The sequence below is a fragment of the Tursiops truncatus genome, chromosome 2 (genome assembly GCF_011762595.2).
Source record: "Tursiops truncatus isolate mTurTru1 chromosome 2, mTurTru1.mat.Y, whole genome shotgun sequence".
NCBI classification, from domain to species: Eukaryota; Metazoa; Chordata; class Mammalia; order Artiodactyla; family Delphinidae; genus Tursiops; species Tursiops truncatus.
The window spans coordinates 108,407,880-108,433,105 of NC_047035.1; the positions used below are offsets into that span (position 1 = coordinate 108,407,880).

The following is a 25,226-nucleotide window of genomic DNA, read 5'->3' on the forward strand; positions in this document are numbered from 1 at the left end:
TCCGACCCATCCCGCACTGCTTTCCCTACCGCTTACGCCCTCACGAATTCTTCCGAGGAGTTTAGTCTCCTTGTCCGCGTGATGTTCGTGTTCGTTATGCTCTATGCACTTCAGACTTTGGAAGCAGATCTCAGGTTTTTAGAAAACTGGGTTGTGGATGGAATATAAATGATGGAGGCAAACAGAATTTGATGAGAAACTACCGATTCTTCGGAGTTACTAACAAAATTCCATGAACATAAGTGTTCTATTAATTGAATAATGAGCCGAGAAAAGAGGCAGTAAAGAGTGTTAGGATTGTGGGCACAAAGAAGAATGTCAAAAATGTGTTACCTTTAATTTTTTTTTATGTGAGTCCAAATATATTCGTGCAATATATATTTGCTTGCACACACATGCACACAAAATAAATATATAAGTAAGTGGAGATGGGAACTGGACATACGGGACAGGGTGGGATGGGGACTTAACACCATACTTCTTTGGAACATATAAATGTGTTAACTATTCAGAAAACTAAAAAAAGTTACCTTTAGCACCAATAGCATCAAGATTTGACAGACCAAGAAGATGAGTAGTGTTTGCTACATTCGTTCTCTACTTTCCTGTAGCTTGAAATATTTCATTAAAATTATAGAATAAATATGTGAAAAGAATAAGAGAAAGTAAATTGCAAGCTCTATCTAAAATTATGTATGCAAATATGTATATGTACCACATTTTCCTTAATTTTATGGTTTTATTTCTATAAATGCAAGATAAAAAATATTAAGCAATTTACAAAATTAACATTAATTTAAATGGGAAATATGTTAACTTCAAGAGTCCGGGTAACTGAGGCAAGAGGCATTCTTCTAATTATCCAGATAACAGTCTATATTCTCTACTTTATGTCTAATAAAATAAATATAAAAGCACTTTGAGGGAACTCTCTGGCAGTCCAGTGGTTAAGACTCAGTGCGTCCACTGCAGGAGGCATGGGTTTGATCCCTGGTGGGGGAACTAAGATCCCACAATCTGCCTGGCCAAAAAAAGAAAAAAAAAAGCACTTTGAGAAATTAAGAAGTTATATGCCACCCCGCCCCCCCAAAAAAGCCCAGAGCTGAAGCTCTGAGGGTTTGAATCTCAGTTTCATCATTTACTACTTGTTGACATCTGTGCTTCAGTTCCTTATTATTAATAATAGTATCTACTTCATAGGGTTATGAGGAGGATTAAATGATAGTACTTAATAAATGTTACCTATTATTATCCATATAATTTGTAAATTGTTTGACCCTTTTAGAACATGTAAAGGCTTTGGTAATTGATCGTAAGTCTGTGTGAATATAACTACCACAGTTGTAAGGCACTGGCATATTAATGTCTAAGACTGTCCTCTTTTTCATATGTGAGGAATACTAGAAATATATTTTCCTTAACAATTGCACCAGAAATATAAAAAATAACTTTCTCATAGACCATGTCATTAAAACTTTTAGAACTGTTTGATGTTTTTAAAAGTGAATAGTGTTGAAAACACATGAGGCTGTCAGTTAGAGGAGCTACAGATGGAATTGGAACCTCCGGCTTCAGTGTGGTCGGGTTTCTCCAGTATTGCCTCAACGAGCTGGGAGACTGGGTCTATATGCTGAAGAAGTTTGACCCCATGGGACAACAGACCTGCTCGGCCCATCCTGTTCGGTTCTCCCTGGATAAATATTCTAGACACCAAATCACCATCAAGAGACACTTCAAGGTGCTCATGACCCAGAAACCGTGCCCCATCCTCTGAGGATCTTCGAAAATTTCATGTCTCTTCTGCCTGCTAGCCTTCGAGAGACTTTCTGAAACCAAGCTCTCCAATCCGTGAGCCTTGAAGCCTTCCTACGACCCTTGCTCTTTGGAATCCAGTCTCATCATTGCCTTTGATCATGCTTGTTGTGAGGCAATGATGGTAGCATTCCCTTTAAAGGGAAAATGTTTGAATCTTTTCATACTTCGAATCACTCCCAGGTTATTAAAATGATTTGAAAGAGCTAAAAAAAGAAAAGAGTGAATAGTGTTAAAGGAAAAATAGACTATCAAAGAACAAGGATTGAGTATGGAGTGTAAAAGTTTTTCTGGAAAGCTGGAAACCCAGTCCAGAGGTGAAGTTTGAAAGAAGAAAAATGGGGTAAATCTTTTAAAACTAAAAGACCATGAACTATTTCTAAACCACATTTGAAAAGCAAAGTCTCTGTGTCTTATCTATTGTCTGGTGTTATTTGGGCTTATCACTTAGGTAAGTACTGGACTGGCTGGTGGTAGTGATTTGCTATGTACTTGAGGACTCCATCTCAAGACTGTGGCATCAACTTGCCCCTGCCTTGTACATAACATGCCCAGGTTGGGATCGTATCACCCAGTTGGGTCTGCGTCAGCATTAGTAATCAAGGTGACGAGCCCAGGGATTTTTTTTTTTTTTAACAAGCAAATATTTTGGTGTGTCTTTATTTTTATTTTTTATTTTTTTAACATCTTTATTGGAGTATAATTGCTTTACAATGTTGTGTTAGTTTCTGCTATATAACAAAGTGAATCAGCTATATGTATACATATATTCCCATATCCCCTTCCTCTTGCATCTCCCTCCCTCCCACCCTCCCTATCCCACCCCTGTAGGTGGTCACAAAGCATGGAGCTGATCTCCCTATGCTATTCGGCTGCTTCCCACTAGCTATCTAATTTACATTTGATAGTGTATATATGTCAACGCAACTCTCTCACTTCGTCCCATCTTACACTTCCCCCTCTCCATGTCCTCAAGTCCATTCTTTACATCTATGTCTTTATTCCTGTCCTGCCTCTATGTTCATCAGAACCATTTTTTTTTTTTAGATTCCGATATTTGTTTTTCTCTTTCTGACTTACTTCACTCTGTATGACAGACTCTAGGTCCATCCACCTCACTACAGATAACTCAATTTCGCTTTTTTATGGCTGGGTAATATTCCATTGTATATATGTGCCACATCTTCTTTATCCATTCATCTGTCAATGTACACTTAGGTTGCTTCCATGTCCTGAGCCCAGGGATTATTAATTAGGATCTGGTCAGCTACAAATAACAGAAAAACTAAAACTAAATACACTAAAATAACAATAAACAAGGTAGAAAGTTTGTCTCTCACGTACAAGAAGTTTGGAGGTAGTAAGTTCATAGTTGGTATGGTGCTCCATGGTGTTAGGAAACTGGTGTCCTGTTTTCTTGCTTTACCACGTGAGCATTCCATTCTCAAGTTCACCTTATTTTCTGAGATGGCTTCTAGAGCTCCAACTGCATTCCAGTCAGCAGGAAGGAGGAAAGAGAGAAGGGCATGACTCAACATTTTAAGAATGTTTCCCAGAAGATGCATACGACAATTCTGGTTACATCCAGAATGTAATCTCATGGCCACACACAGCTGCAAAAGAGGCTGGGAATATAGTCTTTATTCTTGGTGGTCATGGCCCAGTAAAAACTCAGGGTTTCTATTACTGTGGAGGAAGGGGTGAAAAGATGTTGGGGGAGAATTAGTAGACTGCCACATACAATAAAATAGAAAAAAATAAACGAATTTTTTTTTTAAACGAATGTTTTTATTTTGCAAATCTAGAACTTTAGAGTGTTTCCAAAAATATTAAGAATGTGAATAACTAGTACTTTCACAATAAGGCACATAAGCAGTTCTCGGCACAAGAAGACTATTACATCACTGTACATTGTATTAGACCTTTGGGAATCTTTCCTGGACTACATCCACAAACCATAACATCAGCTCTACTAAGAACTAAAAGTCTGACCACAATCAAATCACTTTATTGCTCTGAGTCTGTCTGCTCTTTTGTAAGACAGAAGGTATGGATTAGATCAGTGGTCCTCAACCTTTTTGGCACCAGGGACTGGTTTCCGTGGAAGACAATTTTTCCACAGATGGGGGTGGAGTGGGGGACGATGGTTTCTGGATGATTCAAGAGCATTACATTTATTGTGCACTTTATTTCTATTATTATTACATCGTAATATATAATGAAATAATTATGCAACTCACCATAATGCTGACAGGAGGCGGAGCTCAGGCGGTAATGTGAGCCATGGGGAGCAGCTGTAAATACAAATGAAGCTTTGCTCGCTTGCCGCTCACCTGCTGTGTGCCTGAATCCTAAGAGGCCATGGACCGGTACCCATCCATAGCCCCGGGGTTAGAGACCCCTGGATTAGATGATCCCAAAGGTACTGTTTTAATGGAGGATACTGAAGAGTAATAAATCAACAGGTATTTATTGAGTGTTATGTGTTTTAGGTAATAAGCCATATTGGTAAGATAAGATAACCTTTGAAACACCCTTTCTATGTTTGGAAGCTCCTACTTTATGAGTTCATTCCTAAGATAGAAGCAAAAAACTCATCTTCTCAGGGTTGCACACAGCTAGATATATCCTGGGTACCCCAGTTCCACAACAAAATGAGACTGCAGGTCAGAAGAGGGTGAAGTGAAAATGGAGGCACTGCTTGCAATGCATTCTGGCAAAAAAACCCACCAGCTTCCAAGGGCAGCAGAGCTAGACATGCTAGGGGTCATGTTCAGTGTCCAGTGTCAGTGGTGAGAATACAAGTGCACTTTTGCCCAGTGGTGGCACCAGGAGAGTCTCCACTAGAGCAACAGAACAGCACAGTTTTGGCATCAGCCTGGCATAGCTGCCAAGCCTCATTTCCTGCCCACTCAGAGATTCTAGGAGCCATCTGTATCCTTTAATAAATTTCTTTTCTGTTTAAACTACTAATGAGACCAGATGCTGTTATTTGCAATGAAGAGCCCTAACACACATTGACCAATTATAAATGATAGAAGACAATATACAGTTACATGCTGATTTGCTTGGAACCCAAAAGTTGTTTAAGTGCTTGAGGAAAGAAAGATGAACAAGAGCTGCAGAAGTCAGGGAAGACTTCTGGAAAGATCTGGAACCTGACCAGAATCTTGGAATTAGGTAGGATTTGGATGGGAAGGTGCCCTAAAATAAGAGAAATAACAGAAGCATAACAAATATTGGGGAAATTGATAAATAAAGTTAAGATAGCTATTTTGAACAGAAGGATCTCATCATAGTTTTTTTTCCATAGCTCCTAAAAGGTTTTAAATATTGTTTTTATATAATATTTGATACCTACAGTATAATATATATAATATTTATGTATGTTATAAAGCACAATAGAATATACATACTTGTGAACATACCATCCAACCTAAGGACAAGCCAACATCTTACATCTAATTATTTGTTTATCCCTTCTCTGATTCCCCTTCCTACTGAGATCACCATTGTCCTGAATTTTCTATTTATCATTTCTTTTAAAAATAGTTTTCGTGTATAGGTATAGGCCTAAACAATATAAGCAATATGCTGTTTACTATTGCTTGTTTTTGAGCTTTATAGAGATGGTATCAAACTGTATGCAATCAGCTTGGGCTTACTTCCTCACTTCATATTTTGTTCTGTGATTCTTCCATGTTGTTTCACACAGCTGTAGTTTAGAAAATTTTCACTGCTCTGTACAATTCTTTACTGAACGTACCACAATTTATTTAACTATTCTCTTGTTTGATAAACATTTGAAATGGTTTGAGGTTTTCTGCAACTCTGAACAGAACAGTGGTGCTATTTAGTATTCTTATACATGTATTTTATATATGCATTCTTAGATATGTATTGTTACATATGTATTTATATATGTGTGTGTGTGTGTGTGTGTATAGGAACAAAGACCTTGAGAGGACAGGTGGAAGGGATAGCCTTTGATGGCAGCACTTCTCTCCATTCAAATATGAAGGATGAGGTGTTTAGATATAAGTGTGTTATTAGGTTTTTGATAGGAAGTTAAGAATCAGAGAAGATGACTGAGTCACTCCGTGGCTGAAGTTTTCCCAGGTAAGTGCAATGGAAGGAAAAAGGAACAAGGGACTTGAAGTATTTTCAGGAAGTGATGGACCTTGGAATCTGAACTGGATAATCGAGTAATGACAGGAGGAGACTGAGTGAAGATTTAAATGAAGCTGAGCTCTGGATGGGGCCTAAAGTTTGTTTCCAGGAGAGCACTTGAGCAAGTAAGCGCATTATGGTCAAAGGGTAGTGTGTTTAAATTTGTGATATTGTCACTTCCACTTTCTGTGAAAGTTGAGGGCCTTCCCAAGAGTTTTATATATACCCAGTGAGACCTAGGTTCTCAGGGTCATCTGGGCCTCTGAGCCCCTGAATCTCATATGTTATTTCTGTTCTGAACTGTTTCAGATTAGGCCCTTTCTCCAGTTACCACAATAAAAGTCACTCATTCAGTAGATGTACCCTACTTTGTGGGGCTCCTAGAGAAAGGGTTATATCATATCTGGCAAAGCCTTCATCTCCATGCCATTTTCCCTGCTTTTCTCTCTCCTTCCCATCTCCTCTGTTATGGAGACCATTTTTCCATCTTCTTAAGCTTGGAGCCAATTGACACCCTCAGGATAGGGGTAGGAGGCAGTGTAGGTGGGTGCTCACCAACCACAAGCACTTATTAAAATACAGTATTCTTCCCAGCAAGAGCACTTCTCTCCCTAAGAGGACTTCGGTGCCATCCATTAAGGTAATAAAATGCTCTTAACCTCCATTCAAATAGAATTTCATGGAAACAAAGGGTGATAAGAAAATATACTCAAGGTGTGGTGAACTAGAAGCAAGCCATCTGAGGAACTGAGACCAGTACTATTTGACTTTCAGGTCTCATGTTTTTAAATTATTTCTTCTGTGTTCCCAATAGTAAGGTATTTTGCACTTCTGAAAAAGTATTTGATAAAAGGAAAAATGCTTTAGATCACTTTTGACGCTTTCATAATTTTAAAATGTTGTAGGTTCAAATGCTTTAAAGCGCACTCTCACCAGATGAGGGAGCCGGGGAGCCGTTCCTTAAGTGTTTTCATGACCAAGGAGCATATTTTGAAGATTCAAAGTTTAAGAGATGTTATTCAAAATATGAAAGAAAATTTCCCTGATGGCATTTGAATGGCAAAATTTCCTAGATAGAATACAAAACACTATGAACTGCAAAAGATCAATAAACTGGACTTCATCAAAATTAAAAACTTTTGTTCTTCAAAGAAAATGAAAAAACAAACCACAGGCAGGAGAAAACAGTTGCAAATCATATATTTAACTAAGGATTTGTATCTAGAGTGTATAAAGAACTCTTAAAAAAAAACAAAACAACTCAAGAATAAGACAAACAACCCAGTTCAAAATGGGGAAAAGAGGGACTTCCCTGGTGGTCCCGTGGTTAAGGCTCCGCCCTTCCACTGCAGGGGGCACGGGTTCGATCCCTGGTGTGGGGACCAGGGTGGGGTGGGGTGGGGAATGGGCAAAAGATTTAAACATTCACGTCACTAAAGAAGATATGCGGATATTAGATAAGCATATAAAAAGATGCTCCATATCATTAGTCAGTAGGGAAGTATAAATTAAAACCACAGGGAGGTACCAGTATGCATCCAATAGAATGACTTACATTTTAAAAGACTGACCATACCAGATACTGGCAAAGATGTAGAACACCTGGAATTCTCCTACACTACTGATGGGAATGTAAAATAGTTTAAACACTTTGGAAAATAGTTTGGAAGTTTCTTTAAAAGTTAAACATACACCTACTGTATGACCCAGCCATTTTACTCTTGGGTATCTCGAGAGAAATGAAAACATATCCATATAAAGACTTGTACACAGATGTTCATACAACTTTATTTGTAATAGCCAAAAAACTAAAAGCAATACAAATGTCCATCAGAAGGTGAATAAACAAATTCTGATATAGCCATAGAATGGCTTGCTACTCAGCAATCAATGGACTATTGACACACACAGTACGGGTGAACCTCAGTAAGTATGCTCAAAGAAGCCAGACCCCCCAAAAAAGCATGTTAAAGAGTACATATCATAAAATTCCATTTATATAAAATTCTAGTTATGTATAGGATGGATAAACAACAAGGTCCTGTGATAGACCATAATGAAAAAAATATTAAAAATATATGTATAACTGAGTCACTTTGCTGTACAGCAGAAATTAAACACAACATAGTAAATCAAATATACTTCAATAAAACTTAAATAAATAAATAAAATTCTAGAAAATGCAAACTATAGTAGGGCAATGGGCAGATGAGGGAGGGATTCTAAAGGGGCACAAGGAAACTGTTGGGAGGTAGTGGATGTGTTTTATTATCTTGATTGTGGTGATGGTTTCTCCACATATGTCAAAACTGTTCAAATGTCCTTTCCACATATGCCATCTATCATATGATTATGTCTCAATAGATCTGTAAAAAAAGGTTCAAAGTATAAGAGATGTTTTTTAAATACAGAAGAAAATTCCCTCAATAGAATTTAAACTAATTTGAATGTATTTATTGAGTTCCCAGTTCTCAAGGGTATATAGCACTGAATTTGGGACCTGTTACCTTACAGAAATTGAATGAGTAATCACTTTTTTTCTTATTATTATTTTTTGTGTTAAAAAAATAAATAAAACCAAAACAAAACCAAACAAGGGACTTCCCTGGTGGTCCAGTGGGTAAGACTCCGCATTCCCAATGCAGGGGGCCTGGGTTTGAGCTCTGGTCCAAGAAGATCCCACATGCCATGGAGCAACTAAGCCCATGCACCACAACTACTAAGACTGTGCTCTAGAGCCTGCAAGCCACAACTACTGAGCCCACATGCCACAACTACTGAGGCCTGCATGCCTAGCGCCCATGCTGCACAAGAGAAGCCACCACAATGAGAAGCCCGTGCACTGCAACAAAGGGTAGCTCCTGCTCACTGCAACTAGAGAAAGCCTGCGCACAGCAACAAAGATGCAATGCAGCCAAAAATAAATAAATAAATAAATATATATTTTAAAAGGGTCATGTGAATTAACTGATTATTTTATTTTATAATCGTTCTCTCCCATAGTCTTAATCCTTCAAGGTGAGAATTTTTTTTTATGTTTACATTGCAAATGGCTAAATGTCTTGAAGTAAAACAAAATAATTTCATGTGAAAAAATTATATATTTTTTATTGCCTATGAGGGCAGAAAAGTTAGGACAAAAAGTTTTGAGTAAAAGCCAAGAAATATTTCTTTTTTATAAGAAGGCACTGCAGTACATTACAGATGTTTTTTTAGAGACTCGCTAAGGATTTTTCCTTTTCTAAAACAGGATGATGCAACAGATAGTTTTACAGAGTATAGAAAAACACCTGAAGAGGAAGGATTCTTTGGGTTCAGGGAGTTCTCAGGCAGTTAACACATTGCTATGGAAAGAGCCTGGGCAGGTGAGACACTAGATCCCACATGCATGCCGCAACTAAGAGTTTGCATGCCACAACTAAGGAGCCCATGTGCCACAACTAAGGAGCCCATGCCACAACTACTTTGCCGCTGGTTTATAGTGTAAACCAAACTTTTCTGGTTACCAATATCTTCTAAAAACAGAGATCATACTGGATCATGCTGCTTAACTTATATGCCCTGGGACTTTGTTTACAGGGTCTGGCCAGAAAGAGAAGGTTTATCTATTCAACAAATATTTATTGATCATCTGTATGCCAGGTATGGTTCTCAGAGCTAGTGATGAAATGGCGAGCATGACAGATGAGGTGAACCAACAAGGAACCAAAAACTAAACAAGTAAATAAACAAAGATAACGAAGGGAGAAAACAAAGTGGTATTGTGACAAAGAGTGACTAGAGGGACAATGTACTGAGGATGAGGAAGTGACACCTGGGCACAGTCTACAGAAAGAAGTAGGCAGCCAAGCAAAGGGTGAAGACTGCTCCACACTGAGTAAACAGGAACAAGTAGGTGTGTTCAGAAGGAGGAAATAAGGTCACGGTGGCCAGAGTTTGGTGACTAAGGGGGAAAGTAGGATGAGGTGAGGTCTGGTGCAGGCAGAGCTGGAAAGTTCTTTTTTTTTCTTTTTTTAAAAATATTTATTTATTTATTTAGTTGGTTGCACCGGGTCTTAGTTGCAGCAGGCAGACTACTTAGTTGCAGCTCATGGGTTCCTTAGTTGTGGCACGTGGGCTCCTTAGTTGTGGCACGCAAACTCTTAGTTGCGGCATGCATGTGGGACCTAGTTCCCTGACCAGGGATCGAACCCAGGCCCTCTGTATTTGGAGCACAGAGTCTTAACCACTGGGCCACCAAGGAAATTCCAGAGCTGGTAAGTTCTGATGAAGGTTTTGGAGATGGAGCCACTGCTGGGCCTTAAGTGGGAGACTAATGTTTGTTTGTTTTTGAAGATCCTCTAGCTGCTCTATGGAGAATGGACTATTAGGCAGCCAGAGGGAAAGCAGAGGCCCAGTTAGGATTCTTATATTTGGAAGATAGAACTTAAAGGCAGCCCCACTCCTGATGTTTGTGGGACCCAGGGCAAAAGGTCAAATGGAGGCCAAATACCAAATGCTTACCTATGCAAAAGTGATAAATTAAGCTGCAGTTCATGAAATAAAATATGTTTTATCCTCCTATCTTGAAAAATATACTTTCACAACAACATGGAAATCTAAGATGGAATTGAGATTTCTCAGATTCCCTGGAATGCCATAATGCACCTCGGGGAGAGCTGGTCCCCCAGCCTTCCTCCCTCTGCTCCCTGTTTTCATCTCCCCTCCAAGTCCATCCCACACTGCAAGGGTTTTCACCCACAGGTGCGTGGACTTCCAACCCATGAGCCAAGCTCTGTCCACACCTCTTTCAAATAGTTCCTTGGCCACACTTGGGCCTAGGGGAGTCCACGCCTGGGTGTAGTGTGCCACTTTGTTCTCAGGAGGATGGACCAGGGAAAGAAGCCCTGCAGGCCCTGCACTGTTTAGACAGGGAATTCTGGAGTCTTGGGTGACCAGAGAATGGTCTAGAAGCTGGGGCACAGGCTCTGTGCAGGCATGACACTTTGGCCCTGAGGACTCCTCATGGTGTGGTGAGGGTGTGGCCAAACAAGGGCCAGAGTGGGGGGACTTCCCTGGTGGCACAGTGGATAAGACTCTGTGCTCCCAATGCAGGGGGCCCCGGTTTGATCCCTGGTGAGGGAACTAGATCTCACATGCGTGCTGCAACTAAGGAGCCCATGTGCCACAACTAAGGAACCCGCCTGCTGCAACTAAGACCCGGCACAACCAAATAAATAAATATTTTAAAACAAAAAACAAAACACAGGGCCAGAGTGGAGGCTCTGAAGCCCAGGACCAGAGCAGGACTCTTCAGAGTTTTCTGACAGTTTGGATGTGGGTGGTGCTGGGAAGAGAGAAATCAAGATGATTAGAGTGGGGTGAGGGAGTGGAATCAAGTGCTCCAGTTGAGATATTTTGAGTTTGTGATGCCCACTGAGACATCCAAGTAGAAATTCCAAGGAGGCAGTTGGCTGTGTGTCTGAAACTCAGGAGGAGAGGTCTAGACCAGCAGTAATAAAATTGGGAGCTCATCAACATATAGATGGTGGAGGTCACGTAAGCAGAGAATGTAGACAACAAAAGGGACTGAGTCTGAGGCACTATCAACTAATAAATGCTCACCAACAAAATCTGGAAAATACTGAGAAGCACAAAATAAAAAAGAAAATAGTCTCACCCATACTTTTACCTCCTAAAAATAAACACTGTTAACATCTTGAGATATTTCCTTTGTCTTCTCGCTCTCAATCTCTCCCTCTCTCTCTCCATCATATACATTTACACTGTATTTTAATAATAAAACGGTGCTCATATGTACATAATTTTTATAAGTGCTTTTGTCATTATTTTTGGAACATTTTCCCATGCCATTACATTACTCTTTTAAAGAGAGATTTTTAAACTGATGCATTAAATTTCATCATGTAGATGTATCATAAAATCCTCTATTTTTGGACATTAATTTTTTAAGATAATATAATTTATTACTTTTTTAACACAGAGAAATTCAAAGAAGGGAAGCAAGAATTGCCCATAATCTTCCTGCCTAGGAAATATCAGTTCATTTATATGGACAGAAAAATCTAACAAAATACCAAAAGGTACAAAATGAAAAGTGAAAGCTTTTCTTTCCACTCAGTAAGCCTTTCTTTCTATAGGTAATTACTGTTAACAAATTCTTGTATTTTCTTCCAAGGGGGAAAAAAACAAAAAACAAAAAGCACTGAATTCAATAAAAGAGAGCAAACAAATTGAGTATAAAAGAAAAATTAATTTGTGTCTACAGCTTGTTATTATGAGGAATGCTGAAATATACATCTCTGTTGTATATGAATCTGTTGTGCACATCTCTGATTATTTCCCTAAAATAAATTTGAACTGTATGCATTATGGACATTATATGAAATTTTTTTTCCAACAGTTTATAAACTAAGTTTGAATGACGTCTAGATTTGTCAGTTTCTAAGTTTGGCCCCAGATTCATAAAATTTAAAAGAAGTGTGGATTATGATCTATTCAAATCTATTGAACTTACGCCAAATATGGTTTGATACCACCTGAAAGTGAAGGTATGTATCAAAATTAGAGAAAGGGCTGGTAGATAAAGGAAAAATAATTATATTATTGTTATTTATGGCATGACCAAGATCTTTAGTGTCATTATAACTGGAGATACTTGAAAATGTCACAGCCAAACAAACTTACCTGACAACTATCAAATAAAACGAATTTTACCTATCTATTATTTGGCAAGGTACCAAGACATTTTAGAAGATCATTAGCCTGGCAATTAGAAGATGTGTCCCTGTTCTACCCCTAACTAGCTATGTAACCATAAGGGACACCACTAAACACACCGAGGCTCAGTTTTGCTATTTATAAGATGGGGTGATTGGATACCCTGAGCCCTATGGTCTAGCTCTAAAATTCTAAAATGAACTCAGTCTCCCATTCTCTTTACACAGAAGCCCCATATCAGATACTAGACTAGGATCTAGTTATAAAGGTCTATCTATTCAGAGAAAGCACATGCAGAAGCAAGAATAAATAGCTGTATGGCTCAGTAGTAATTCTAATGACACAACAGTACTATCATTATAACGACAGTAACAATCCTTTATATTTTATGAGACCGTACAGTTAAAACAATCTGGCACATCGCAGAGAAGAGATTCCTTGCTCCATGGGAGTATATAAAACTCCAAAACACGTTGATGTATCAATCAATATAATTTAAAATATCTTAAAATATACATAAACCCAGATTACATGTCATGCACAGTTCATTGCTGGAGATGACACTTTTTTTTTTTTGGAGATGACACTTTTTAAGGCAAATTCTAAACTCTCTATAAGGTGACCTGACCTCTGAGTAAGAGTGTGAATTATAAAAAGATTGACAGTCAGATGTTATGATGGCTCTACCCATGTAGGCCGTATATGCTCTTATCACAGCTCTCAAATCTCTGTAGATTAAATGGTCACTTTCATTTTAAATTTCCTGCTTGTAATCTTTGCAAAGCACTTGGCAGGAAAAGGATGACTCAGGGGTTTTCCACTGAGTAGAAGAAAGCATGGAAAAAAAAAAAAAGTCCAGTGATGATAAGCATTCAAATAAATGTCCTGGGAAAGATTTGTTTCATCTCAAACCAGATTAGAGATTAAGAATGTCCGGGATCCTGGACTGTGATTCCAAAGGAAGTCAAGACTTCCTTCTCCACAGCTGCCATCTAGGAAGCTAGTATGTCCCAAGTGTATCTTCTTTCACTGTGTTCCCCAAGGGTGAAAAGCAAAGTAACGCATCTCCTCGCTCGGATGCCAAGCCAGGGCGAGTTCCCAACACCCACTCCCCTCCAAAAAAAGGTGCCAGATCTGACATCCTGTCTGGTTGAAGCCACATCCTTAGAGAGCAATTGAAATTGCATCAGCCCTCACCTTGTTGAGGCAACTTTTCCTTTAAATGAAGGGCAAGTGACCTTAACAGTGGCTCCCAAAATAACCCAGTGGTTTCGTTGCATTTGGAGCGTCTGACATCCAGAATCGGGGAAGCGGATGTACCTCCTCTGAAGGAGGAGGGAAGGGCAGTGTTACCCTTCCCACTGTGACCCTTCACTCAGTTACTCAATAGGAACAGCTGCCAAACTCGCAGGAGCTTAAAAATCTAGACAATGGTTTATATTCCTTAGCTATTTATTTAAACATTAAATAAAAATCGGCCCCACCCTGAACAGAATGAATTACAGGCAAAGAGAGTTAATGGTAGTAAAAGCCTCTAATAAAGAGTCAGAGTTCTCTCATGACTCGAGAATAGAAAAATGTGGTATTAAAATGAAGAAAAAATGTAAGGTAGAATTGCTTCATATGGATTAACTTCTGTTGACAATAATAACTTTTTTTAATTTTGAATTTCCCAACTGAATTTGTCATAATAAGAGAATAAAAGATCTTAATTTGTAAGAAGAAAATATGGACTTGCCTCTAAAATAAAACTCATAAATTGATAATATCATAAAGTTCACTGATCCTATAATATTAACTGTGTGAGCATGGCTAAGATGAATGAACTCCATAATGAAAAGAGAAATTATCATTGAGTAGTGTATCATAAATGGTTCTTATTATCTTTTTTATACTATTCTAGTTTTTTTTCCCCACATAATAAGCTGATATTAGTTACATAATTTTTTAAAAACCCACAAAATTTGAAATAAAGCCCACAGGGACTTCCCTGGTGGTCCAGTGGGTAAGACTCTGTGCTCCCCATGCAGGGGGCCAGGGTTTGATCCCTGGTTGGGGAACTAGATCCCACATGCATGCTGCAACTAAGAGTCTGCATGCTGCAACTAAGAAGTCCGCATGCTGCAACTAAGAAGTCCCATGCTGCAACTAAAGATCCCACGTGCCGAAACTAAGACCCCGCACAGCCTAAATAAATAAATAACCCACAAAATACTCAGAAGACCTAAATGCTTTAATGTGAGAAAGGCTGATATTTTCTTTCAATCTAAAAAATGAAAGATAAATAAAAATACATTTCAGTCAGTCTGACCTATTTTTTGAGGGAAAAAAAGTTTTCTCATGACTTCTTTTTTCCACCTGCTTTATTGAGATATAATTGACATATAACATTGTGTAAGTTTAAGGTGTACAATATGTTGAATTGACACAGCTATATGTTGCAAAATGATTATCACCATAGCATTAGCTAAGCCTTCCATATTGTCCCCTAATTACCATTTCTGTTTTGTGTGAGAACATTTAAAATCTACTCTTAGCAACGTTCAGTTAAATATATAATACAATATTATCAGCTATAATCAATCACCATACTGTACATTAGATCCCCAGAACTTATTAACTATAACTGGAAGTTTGTACCCTTTGACCAATATCTCCCCATTTCCTCCACCACAGTCCCTGGTAACCTCTCCTCTACTCTCTGTGTCCCTGAGTTTGGCTTTTTAGATCTCACATACAACTGAGATCATACAGTATTTGTTTTTCTCTGTCTGACTCATCTCCCTTAACATAAGGTCCATCCACGTTGTTGCAAATGGCAGGATTTCCTTCTATCTCATGGCTGAATAATATTCCATTTTGTCTATACACCAGGTCTTCTTTGTCTATTCATCTGTTGACCAACACTTAGGCTGTTGCCATATCTTGGCTCTCATGAATAATGCTGCAGTGAACACAAGAGTGCAGATATCTCTACCAGATAGATCTGGTAGACCTTTTTTTTTTTTTTTTTAATTTTTGGCTGTGTGGGGTCTTCATTGCTGCACGTGGGCTTTCACTAGTTGTGGCGAGCAGGGGCTACTCTTCATTGCAGTGCGCGGGCTTCTCATTGCGGTGGCTTCTCTCGTTGTGGAGCACGGGCTCTAGGCACAGGCTCGGTAGTTGTGGCACACAGGCTTAGTTGCTCCGTGGCATGTGGGATCTTCCCGGACCAGGGATCGAACACTTGTCCAATGCACTGGCAGGCAGATTCTCAACCACTGCGCCACCAGGGAAGCCCTGGTAGATCTATTTTTAATTTTGTTTTTTTGAGAAACCTCCAAAATTTTATGTTTTTTTGATGTATCAATTTGCATTCCCACCAAAAATACCCAAGGGTTCCCTTTTCTCCATGCTCTGCCAACACTTATGGCTTGTTCTTTTGATGATAGCCATTCTAACAGGTGTGAGGTGATAACTCATTGTGGTTTTGATTTCCATTTCCTTGATGATTAGTGATGTTGAGTAAATTTTTTTTCCTCTAGTAATTGTTTTATTGAAGGGTAACATAGATCCAGAACATAGATTGTTTTACTGAAAGATAACATAAATCGTAACTGGAACACTCTTTCCTGTGATCTCCCCCCAGATCAAGAAAGCAAACATTACCAGTACCCTAAAAGCCTACTTCAACTCATCTTCCTGTTACTTTCCTCCTCAAGGATAATGACTATCCCAACTTCTACCACCATAGATTAGATTTGCCAGTTTTGAGCATATATATATATATATATATATTTCTTGTGTCTTCTACTCAACAGCATGTTAGTGAGATTAATTCATATTGTTGCAAGTAGTTGTAGTCTATTTTCACAATGCTGTATTCCATTGCATGAATTTACCACAATTTATCCATTTACTGTTGATGGACATTTGGGTTGTTTCCCTAATAACTATTATGAATAGTGATGCTATGAATGGTCTTATACATTTTTTTTTGGTGAACATATATATTGATTTCTGTAGGTATATGTCCAGGATCAGAATCTCTGGGTCATAGGATAGATGTTCAACCTTATAGTACATACTACCAAACAGTTTTTCAAACTGGTTGCTCAAATTTATACTCCCACTATCAGTGTAAGAGAATCCTGTCCTAGTTGCTCCACATCTTACCAACATTTGATATTATTTGTCCTTTTCAGTTTAGCCAGAATAGTAAGTGTAGTATTATAGTGTTTTTTATTATTATTGTGGTAAAATATACATAAAAATTTTACCATTTTTACCATTATCAAGTGTATACTTTAGTGGCATTAGGTACTCACATTGTGGTTTTAAGTTGCATTTTCCTGATAACTAAAGAAATTTAGCCTCTTTTCATGTCTTTTTCTAGTTAAGGTGTAGGAGTTCTTTAGACATTATACATATGCGTTCTTTTTCCAATATATGTTGCAAATGTCTTCTTTCTTTTTACTCCCACCCCCTTTTTTTTTTTTTGCAGGATCTTAGATCCCTGACTGAAGATTGAACCTGGGCCACGGCAGTGAAAGCACCGAGTTCTAACCACTGGACCGCCGTCTTTTTACCCTTTTTGAAGGTCAAAATAATTAACTTTAATATAGTCTAATTTATCATATTTTTCCTTTATGATTTGTGTTTGTGTGTGTGCATGTATGCCTTGTTTAAGAAATCTTTGCCTACCCTAATGTCATGAAGATATTCTCCAATATTTTCTTTTAAAAGTTGTGTTTAGTTCTATAATCCATCTAGAGTTGATTTGTTATGTATGATGTGATGTAGTGGTCAAGACTCATTTTTTTTCCCATATGGATGTTCAATTGACCCAGCACTTTTTATCCAAAAGGCTACCCTTTCCCCCACTGCATTGTATTGTTATCTTTGTCATAAATCAGGTGATCAAATACAGATGGGTTTGTTTCCAGACTCTATGCTACTCCATTGGTCTATTTGTCTGTTCTTGTGCCAGTGTCTTAAATACTGTCTTAAATACTCAGTCTTAGATGAATCTTGATATATGGTAGTGTAAATCCTCCAGCTTTGTTCTTCAAGACTCTGTTAGCTATTTTATTTTTCCCCTGAATTTCCTTGTTGATGTAGTGGTTGTTTTAATAACAGCTTTATTGAAAGACAATTCACCCATTTAAAGTGTACAATTCAATGGTTTTAATAAATTCACAGAGACGTGAAACTATCACCACTATCAACTTTAGGATATTTGCATCACCTCCTAGAGAAATTCTTTACCCTTTAGCTATCATTCTATTATACTATTCCTTGCTCAACTGTCCCACCAAACTCTAAGCAATCACTAATCTACTTTCTGTCTCTATAGATTTGCCTGTTGTGGACATTTTATATAAAAGAAGTCATAAAATATGTGGGGTTTTGTGACTTGCTTCTTTCACTTAGCATAATGTTTTCAAGGTTCATGCATGCTATAGCATGGATCAGCACTTCATTCCTTTTTATGGTCAAGTTATATTCCATTGTATGGATGTACCACATTTTGTTTATCCGTTCATCAGTTGATGGACATTTGGGTTGTTTCCACTTTTTGGCTGTTATGAAAAATGCTGCCATACATTTGCATAAACATTTGTATACAAGTGTTGTATGGATATATGTTTTTCATTTCTCTTGAGCACATAGGAGTGGAATTGCTGGGTCATATGGTAACTATATTTAACTGTCTGAGGAACTGCCAGATTGTTTTCCAAACTCTCTGCACTGTTTTACATTCTCATGTTAATCTTTAAACAATTTATAAAAAATGTTTTAAATCGAGCACTTTATATACATAATAACAAAACATTCAAACAGTACCAAGGGCTACAAAATGAAAAGGGAAGCTTACTCTCTATATATTGCAAACAGCTGGGTGGCTGATGCCCTGCTCTGGACCACCAGGTGCAGAGGCTTACACTGTTTTACACACCTAATGCCTTTAGGACTGAATACTTTAGGAAGGGAAAAGGGAAAGAGATGGACTGAATGTGCATTCTGAATCACCTGAATCATCTTTTATCTCATTAAGCTCTTTAGTCACATCTTATTTCTCCAAGTTTTATAGAACTGGAATTAGTGGTCGAAAGGGCTTTTTTTCCCAAAGGCTTTAAAAATACATTCCCAATCTGCTCTCAGAAAAGGTTGCCCCAATTTAAAGTCTCATCAGCCCTGAACACCCATCTCCCTGTACCCTCGTCAGTGGACTAGTACTGTGTATTACCGTTTTATATGTATCTTTCTACTTGCCTGTTCCTTAGGCACAAGGAGTCTCTTGACAAGTTGTCTATTCCTCGACGTTGCCTCTAGAAATAAGAAGGGGTCCTTTTCTTTATTCGTTTTATTATTTCATCTCCATCAACGTGACTCGGCCCGTGGGCTACAGTCACCTCAGCTGAGGAGACCGCGTGGCGACCAACTCGGTCCAGGTCACCTCCCTTCCCGGTGGGTCCACCTGGGTGCCTCTGTGCGGCAGAGGGCGCAGTAGAGCCAGCGCCGGACCCCACCCCCAGGGTAGCACGCCGCGCCCCGTGACGTATTTCCGCGTCATCTGCCGCCGAGGCGTGTTCCCATTGGCTGCCGGAGAGGCAAAAGGGGCGGAGCCGAGTGGGAGTGTGGAAAACGCAGCTGCCCGGGGGGGGGGCGGGGGGCAAGGCTTCCCCCTTCCCTATCCCTCCCCACCCCTCCCCCGCCCTCCAGGCCCTCTGGGACTACTGCGCCGAGTCGCTTGGAACGCGGCAGTGGCGGCGGCGCACTTTCCCGGGCTGTGGCTGGAGCAGCGCTGTGGTGCGCGCGCGGCGGGGCCCCTCAAGCCCTGGGGACCGGTGGACTGAGGGAGAGCGGGAGGGAATCCCGGGGCTGCGGTGCTGCGCCGGTGGGGAAGCCCTTCGGTCCCCTGTGAGCCGAGCAAGTGGGGCGGGGGTCTGACCGCCACTGGCCACTCGGCCCTGACGGGACCGCGCAGAGCGCGTCCCCCGAAGGCAACCCCCGGGCCCGCAGCCCTGATTTGGCCCCGCGCGGCGGGCGCGGGGCAGCTCAGAGGGAGGAAGCAAGAGGGGCCGCCCTCCCCTCGGAGTTGCGAGCGCCTTCCCCGGGTCCAAAATGCCCAAGAAGAAGCCGACGCCCATCCAGCTGAACCCGGCCCCCGACGGCTCCGCGGTTAACGGGACCAGCTCGGCGGAGTAAGTCTGGGGGGAGGCGAGCACCGGGGCCGGGCTGGGGAGGCCGCGGCCCGGGCTCAGGAGCCGAGTCGGCTGTGCGCGGCGCGCGGGGCTCCGCTCGGGTCGTCACGTACGTCTTGGACTGCCAGGCGCGAGGAACTCCCGGCCGCAGAGGTATCGGTGACTAAGCACTGATTGTGCGCCTGACTCAAGACCAGTCAGTGGACCCAACGAATCGCGATGCCCCCATCCCCACCCTTTTCCCGACCCTTTCACCCATCCCTGATCTCTGGTCATTTTCCTTCTCCCTAAAAAGTAAAAACCGGTTCATCGCCCGCCCCTACCCAGCTCTTTCCCCCCAGATCCTCTGCATTTCTGGCCTGTAACCGGGAGAAGGGAGCAGATGTCTTGGAAAAATTAAGATCGCATCTGCGTCTTTGAGACCAACTCGGTATAGAGTGTGGAGTTGGGACCTGTGAGCAGTCCTCACCTTCGTACCTGACACCTGTGGGCTGGGAGTGCCTCGTTGCGGCCGCTGCCTGGCCAGCGGGGGCGTGTGTACACCGACATCACGGTGGATTTTCGCTTGTCGACTTTGGGGGCTCTCATTCCTTGGCCTTCCTGGAAACTCTCTTGTCTCGAAGGGAGCGGTTTTTCTTTTCTTCATCTGACTTTTTAATTCATTCATTCATTAAACAAATCTCATCAGTGTCTCTCCTGGCTGTTCCTTACTTGACCATAAGCCCTAACTTCCGACCTGAGACATGACACCATGGTCTTGGAAATCACACACAAGGTGCTCCATCTCTGCAGCTTACAGTGTTGCTCACAAACCAGTCAGTACTTTGTTTCGTTAAACAATGATGTGGCTGTTTCATGTATGTTTCTGAGTTCCCGCAACTCTTGAGTCCTGGGTAAGGGACAAGACTGCCTGAGGGAGAAAGACCCGGAGAAATAGCCAGAGAAGATTTAGTTCTTAATCTCTTACCTGCACACTGGAGACTTTAGGAAGCCAGCTGATGAAATGAATAGATTAGGCTTGGATCTTCTACCCTTTGGTGATTTCTGTAACCTTCCTTTGACTCTCTCAATTTTAATCGCCTGGGGACCTGTTGGCTTGGTGGCTCTGTCCATCCCTGTAATGATCACAAGGCCAGTGGTGGACAGACCTGTGATGTGAGCTCAACCACATTCCTCAGACAAACTCCTTTCTTTTTTTTTTTTTAAATTAATTAATTTTTGGCTGCATTGGGTCTTCGTTGCTGCGCAGGGGCTTTCTCTAGTTGCGGTGAGCGGGGGCTACTCTTTGTTGCGGTGTGGGGGCTTCTCTTCATTGCAGAGCACGGGCTCTAGGCGCTCTGGCTTAGTTGCTCCGCGGCATGTGGGATCTTCCCAGACCAGGGCTCGAACCCTTGTCCCCTGCATTGGCAGACGGATTCTTAACCCCTGGGAAGTCCCCAAACTCCTTTCAATACTGTAGTGTCTGTTTTGCATGATATTAACTTGTACAGGTTAGTGGATTACTTTGCAAAGATTGGTTCAGTTTTAGTGTGCAGAATTTTATGCCCTTAAAATAGTATGAAAGCCCCCCAGGGCAGGGAAGGACAGGACAAATTTTGAATGTTGTGGAGTGATCATCGTGCTCCCGTTTGATTTGGAGGAGGGTACTGAGTGGAAGTACGTTCTGTTGTTAATTGTTACACCACTGCTGTGTTCTTGCAAAGGGGAGGAGTTTCGTTATAAGAAAACAATACAGGGAGGAAAAGAAGAAATTCTCCTGGAGTTAGTTGGTGGCAGATACGCTTGGGTGGGACTGGGAGATTCTAAACAGTGGTTAAGAGGTGGGATTCTGGAGTCAGGCTAAGTTTGTGGTTTTGTGACCTGGGACAAATGTCTCTCGGGCTTAGGTTTAGTTTTTTCATCTGTGAAAATGGGTCTAATGATAGAACCTATTTAGAGCAGTTGTGAAGATTAAATGAGCTAATAGTAGGAAACCCTCCATGAATGTTAGCTGCTGGTACCTTTGTTACTGGGTAGAGAAGCCTCAAGGAAGCTAGAAGGTAGTTTCCAGTCGTGGCGGTGGATATGTGTGTTAAGGTGCCTTAGCTTCTGGATAAACGACTCTCCCTTGCTCAGTTTTCTGTGCCATGTGCACCTACCTCCATGACTCATTGCTGTGTTACAATAGGAGGCATCTTTGTGTAGGCTGCCTGAGACAAACAGGGACTGTTCCCCTACAGTTCCTGCCACTAATGGGGGGAAAGCTGTATACATCTACATTCTTTTTTTTTTTTTTTTTGCGTTACGCTGGCCTCTCACTGTTGTGGCCTTTCCCGTTGCGGAGCACAGGCTCCGGACGCGCAGGCTCAGCGGCCATGGCTCACAGGCCCAGCCGCTCCGCGGCATGTGGGACCTTCCCGGACCGGGGCATGAACCCGTGTCCCCTGCATCGGCAGGCAGACTCTCAACCACTGCACCACCAGGGAAGCCCACATCTACATCTTTCACCTTTTTCAAGCAAAGCTGATGTACTCATGATTTCTGTGATTAGACTAGGGCACAATTTTGAACATTATCATACAGTGTAAACGAAAGAAAAAAAATCCATTGACATTAAAGAACTCTTGGTACTAAATTGGCAAGGTTGCTTCTCTGTGGCTTTCTGGCACCTTGAGACTGGTCTCTAACATAGCACTTACCCCTTTCAGACAGAGCTGGGTTATGCATAGACCTGATGTCTATGCAAGTTCTGGGGGTCCTTGAAGAAAAAGAATGCAAAAATATTTCTTCTGCAAGTCTGTAAAAATATATGAGCATATTGCAAGGGTGCCAAGTTAGAATGAAATAAATTGGAAATAAGATCATATCATTTCCCTGTTTAAAATGTTTTCATGGTTTCATCGCCTTTAGAATAAAATTCAAACTCCTTATATTGGGCTATGAGCCTGCTGCTATCCCCCTCCTGCCTGCCCCCCACTCCATCTCTTTAACCACATTTCCTGCTGCTCCTTTCCTACATTACCCTGGTCCTCTTTCACTTCCTCCACGGGATGGTCCATACTCCCTCCAGACCCTTGCATATGCTGTTCCCTTTGCCTGGAATGAATCATCCCTTCCTGTTCCCAAGCTAGGAAGGAAGCAATCTTCACCTCTCTGCATAAATGTCATTTCCTCAGAGTTGTTCACAGACCACCTAATCTAAAGTAGGTCTCTCTTTCTCATGTCACCTGATTTTTTAATGACATTTCTTCACTGTCCATAATCTTTTTTAGGGTATTTTAAATATTTCTCTCTTCTGTACACCATAAACTATAAGCATAGGACTGCCCTTTTTGGATTCACTCTTCTGTAAGTAGTACCTAGAATAGTACTGGCACATAATAAGTGCACAAATGTTTGTGGGGTGAATCAGTGAGTGAATGAAAGTTCTAATATTTGCACGTGTTTAACAAACCTTTTAATACCTTTTCATTTTTTTCTCTTATTTTCACCTTTACTCTCATTCCCCCTTCCCCATTTACCTTTTTTTCACAGGCACCATCTCACCCACTCTAGGTTATTTAATATATGGTCTTATAATTCCACCCGTTTGTTGGCTATACGTGTGCCTTTGGGAGGTATTCAATAGATAGTATCGTTTTGTGTGCTTAGAGTGCTGAATGATACTGTACTATTATTCAGCCTTAAAAGAGAAGGGAATCCTGCCATTTGTGACACCATGGACGGACCTGAAGGACAGTATGCTAAATGAAATAAGCCAGACACAGAAAGAAAAATACTGCATGATCTCAGTTTATATGTGGAACCTAAAAAAGTGGAATACATAGAAGCAGAGAGTAGATAGGTGGTTAACCAGGGGTGGGGAGGTGGGGGAAATGGGGAGATGTTCGTCAGAGGATACAAAGTTGCAGTTAATAGGAAGAATAAGTCTAGAGATCTAATGCTTAGCGTGATTACTACAGTTAATAATACTGTATTGAATACTGGACATTCGCTAAGAGAGTAGATTTCAGGTGCTCTTGTCACGCACACACAAAATAGTAACTTTGTGAGGAGGTGTGTATGTTAATTAGCGTGTCTGAAATAATCATTTCACTGTGTGTGTATATTGAATCATCATGTTGTGTACCTTAATTATATTCAATTTTTATTAAAAATCCTATTGTGCTATAAATCTACATCAGTTGGAATAGACTAGAAAATCTCAGTAGTTTGACATGCTTGCAGGTCAGTGGGAGGCTCTGTTGATTGGATTCCATCAGGGACTCAGGCTGACGGACACACCATGTCTGAAATATGCTTAATGAAAAGGGAATCTTGTGAACCACATTCTGGCTTTTAAAGTTTCTGCCCAGGAGTGACACATGTCACTTTTGCTCCCATTTTTGTAAAGCAAGTCACATGGCCATGTTGACCTTCAAAGGGGGCAGGGGCCTTCTTGGAAGGAGGATAATCAACAATATTTGAACAGAAGCAATGACCACCCTAAACTTTTATTTCAGTTTCTTTTGTTTTAACCAAACACCATGTTTCTGCACTCTGTTCATGCTGTTATACATGTGTCTAGTTCATTATTTCTCTCGGTTGCAGAGCAGTCAGTCTTGTGCACGTACCACATTTTACTTATTATTCCTCTAGAGAAGACAATTGTGTTGTTTCCAACCCCTTGCTGCCTCAAACAGTGCAGCCATCGCCATCCTTGTAGCGACTCCTTTTGGACTCTTGTAAGAGTTCCCTGTGGAATGTACTCAGAAGTGGGATTGCTGAGTCTTAGGGTACCTTGCCTCTCCTTCCATGATAAGGCACATACTTAATCTCTTTGTGTTTTAAAAAAACGCTTTTAATCTCCACAAGGAGAAGTGTGAGCCCTGAGTAGAATTCATGGTGGCAATGCAGGGTACTTCCCGAGTCCTCACTTTTTCTTTGACCTTAGGCAAGTCCTTTGTACTTTCTCTCTTTTAGTTTCCTTATCTGTAGAGTGAGGATGAGAATGGTCTACCAAATCTTTGCCTTAGTGGCCTACAAGGCCCTGCCTGATCAGGTTCTTCGTTTTCCTCCACTGTCCCCTTCACTTATGTGCTCCAGCCATGCTGTTCTCTGTGCTGTTCCACAGTCGGTTGGGCACATTCCTATCTCAGAGCTTTTGCTATTCCCTCTGCCTAGAATTCTCTTCTGCCAAATACCCACATGACTTGCTCCCTCACTTCCTTCAGACCTCTGCTCAAATGTCTCTTCACAGAGACCATCCCTGAGCACTCTAATTATAGCACTCTCTGTCATGCTCTACTCCTTTAGCTTGCCCTATTTTTCTTCATAGCACTTACCACTAATTAATGTTGCATTGTCCATAAGTATTTA

General features: G+C 40.8%; 1 protein-coding gene, 1 long non-coding RNA gene and 1 pseudogene across 3 annotated transcripts in view; 2 read left to right on the top strand and 1 right to left on the bottom strand.

Moving 5' to 3' along the window:
* Positions 1 to 703: 703 nt before the first annotated feature.
* On the bottom strand, positions 704 to 19,352 carry LOC141278035 (uncharacterized). 2 transcript variants are annotated; one of them, XR_012330186.1, is made up of 4 exons: positions 18,958 to 19,352; positions 4,053 to 8,348; positions 3,157 to 3,298; positions 704 to 1,021 (listed from the first exon to the last, which is right to left on the bottom strand). It is a non-coding gene; the product is annotated as an uncharacterized lncRNA (long non-coding RNA). The 2 variants fall into 2 exon arrangements; XR_012330185.1 differs by having other exon boundaries at positions 3,157 to 3,498.
* Positions 1,015 to 2,214, top strand: LOC101321523 (H/ACA ribonucleoprotein complex subunit 3 pseudogene; annotated as a pseudogene).
* A 142-nt stretch (positions 19,353 to 19,494) lies between the features above and the next one.
* MAP2K1 (mitogen-activated protein kinase kinase 1) overlaps positions 19,495 to 25,226 on the top strand; it is a 79,071-nt gene continuing 73,339 nt past the window's right edge. The window contains exon 1 of the mRNA XM_033851862.2: positions 19,495 to 19,889. Coding sequence (XP_033707753.1) covers positions 19,810 to 19,889 — 80 coding nt within the window. The 5' untranslated portion in view covers positions 19,495 to 19,809. The remainder of the gene's footprint in view (positions 19,890 to 25,226) is intronic.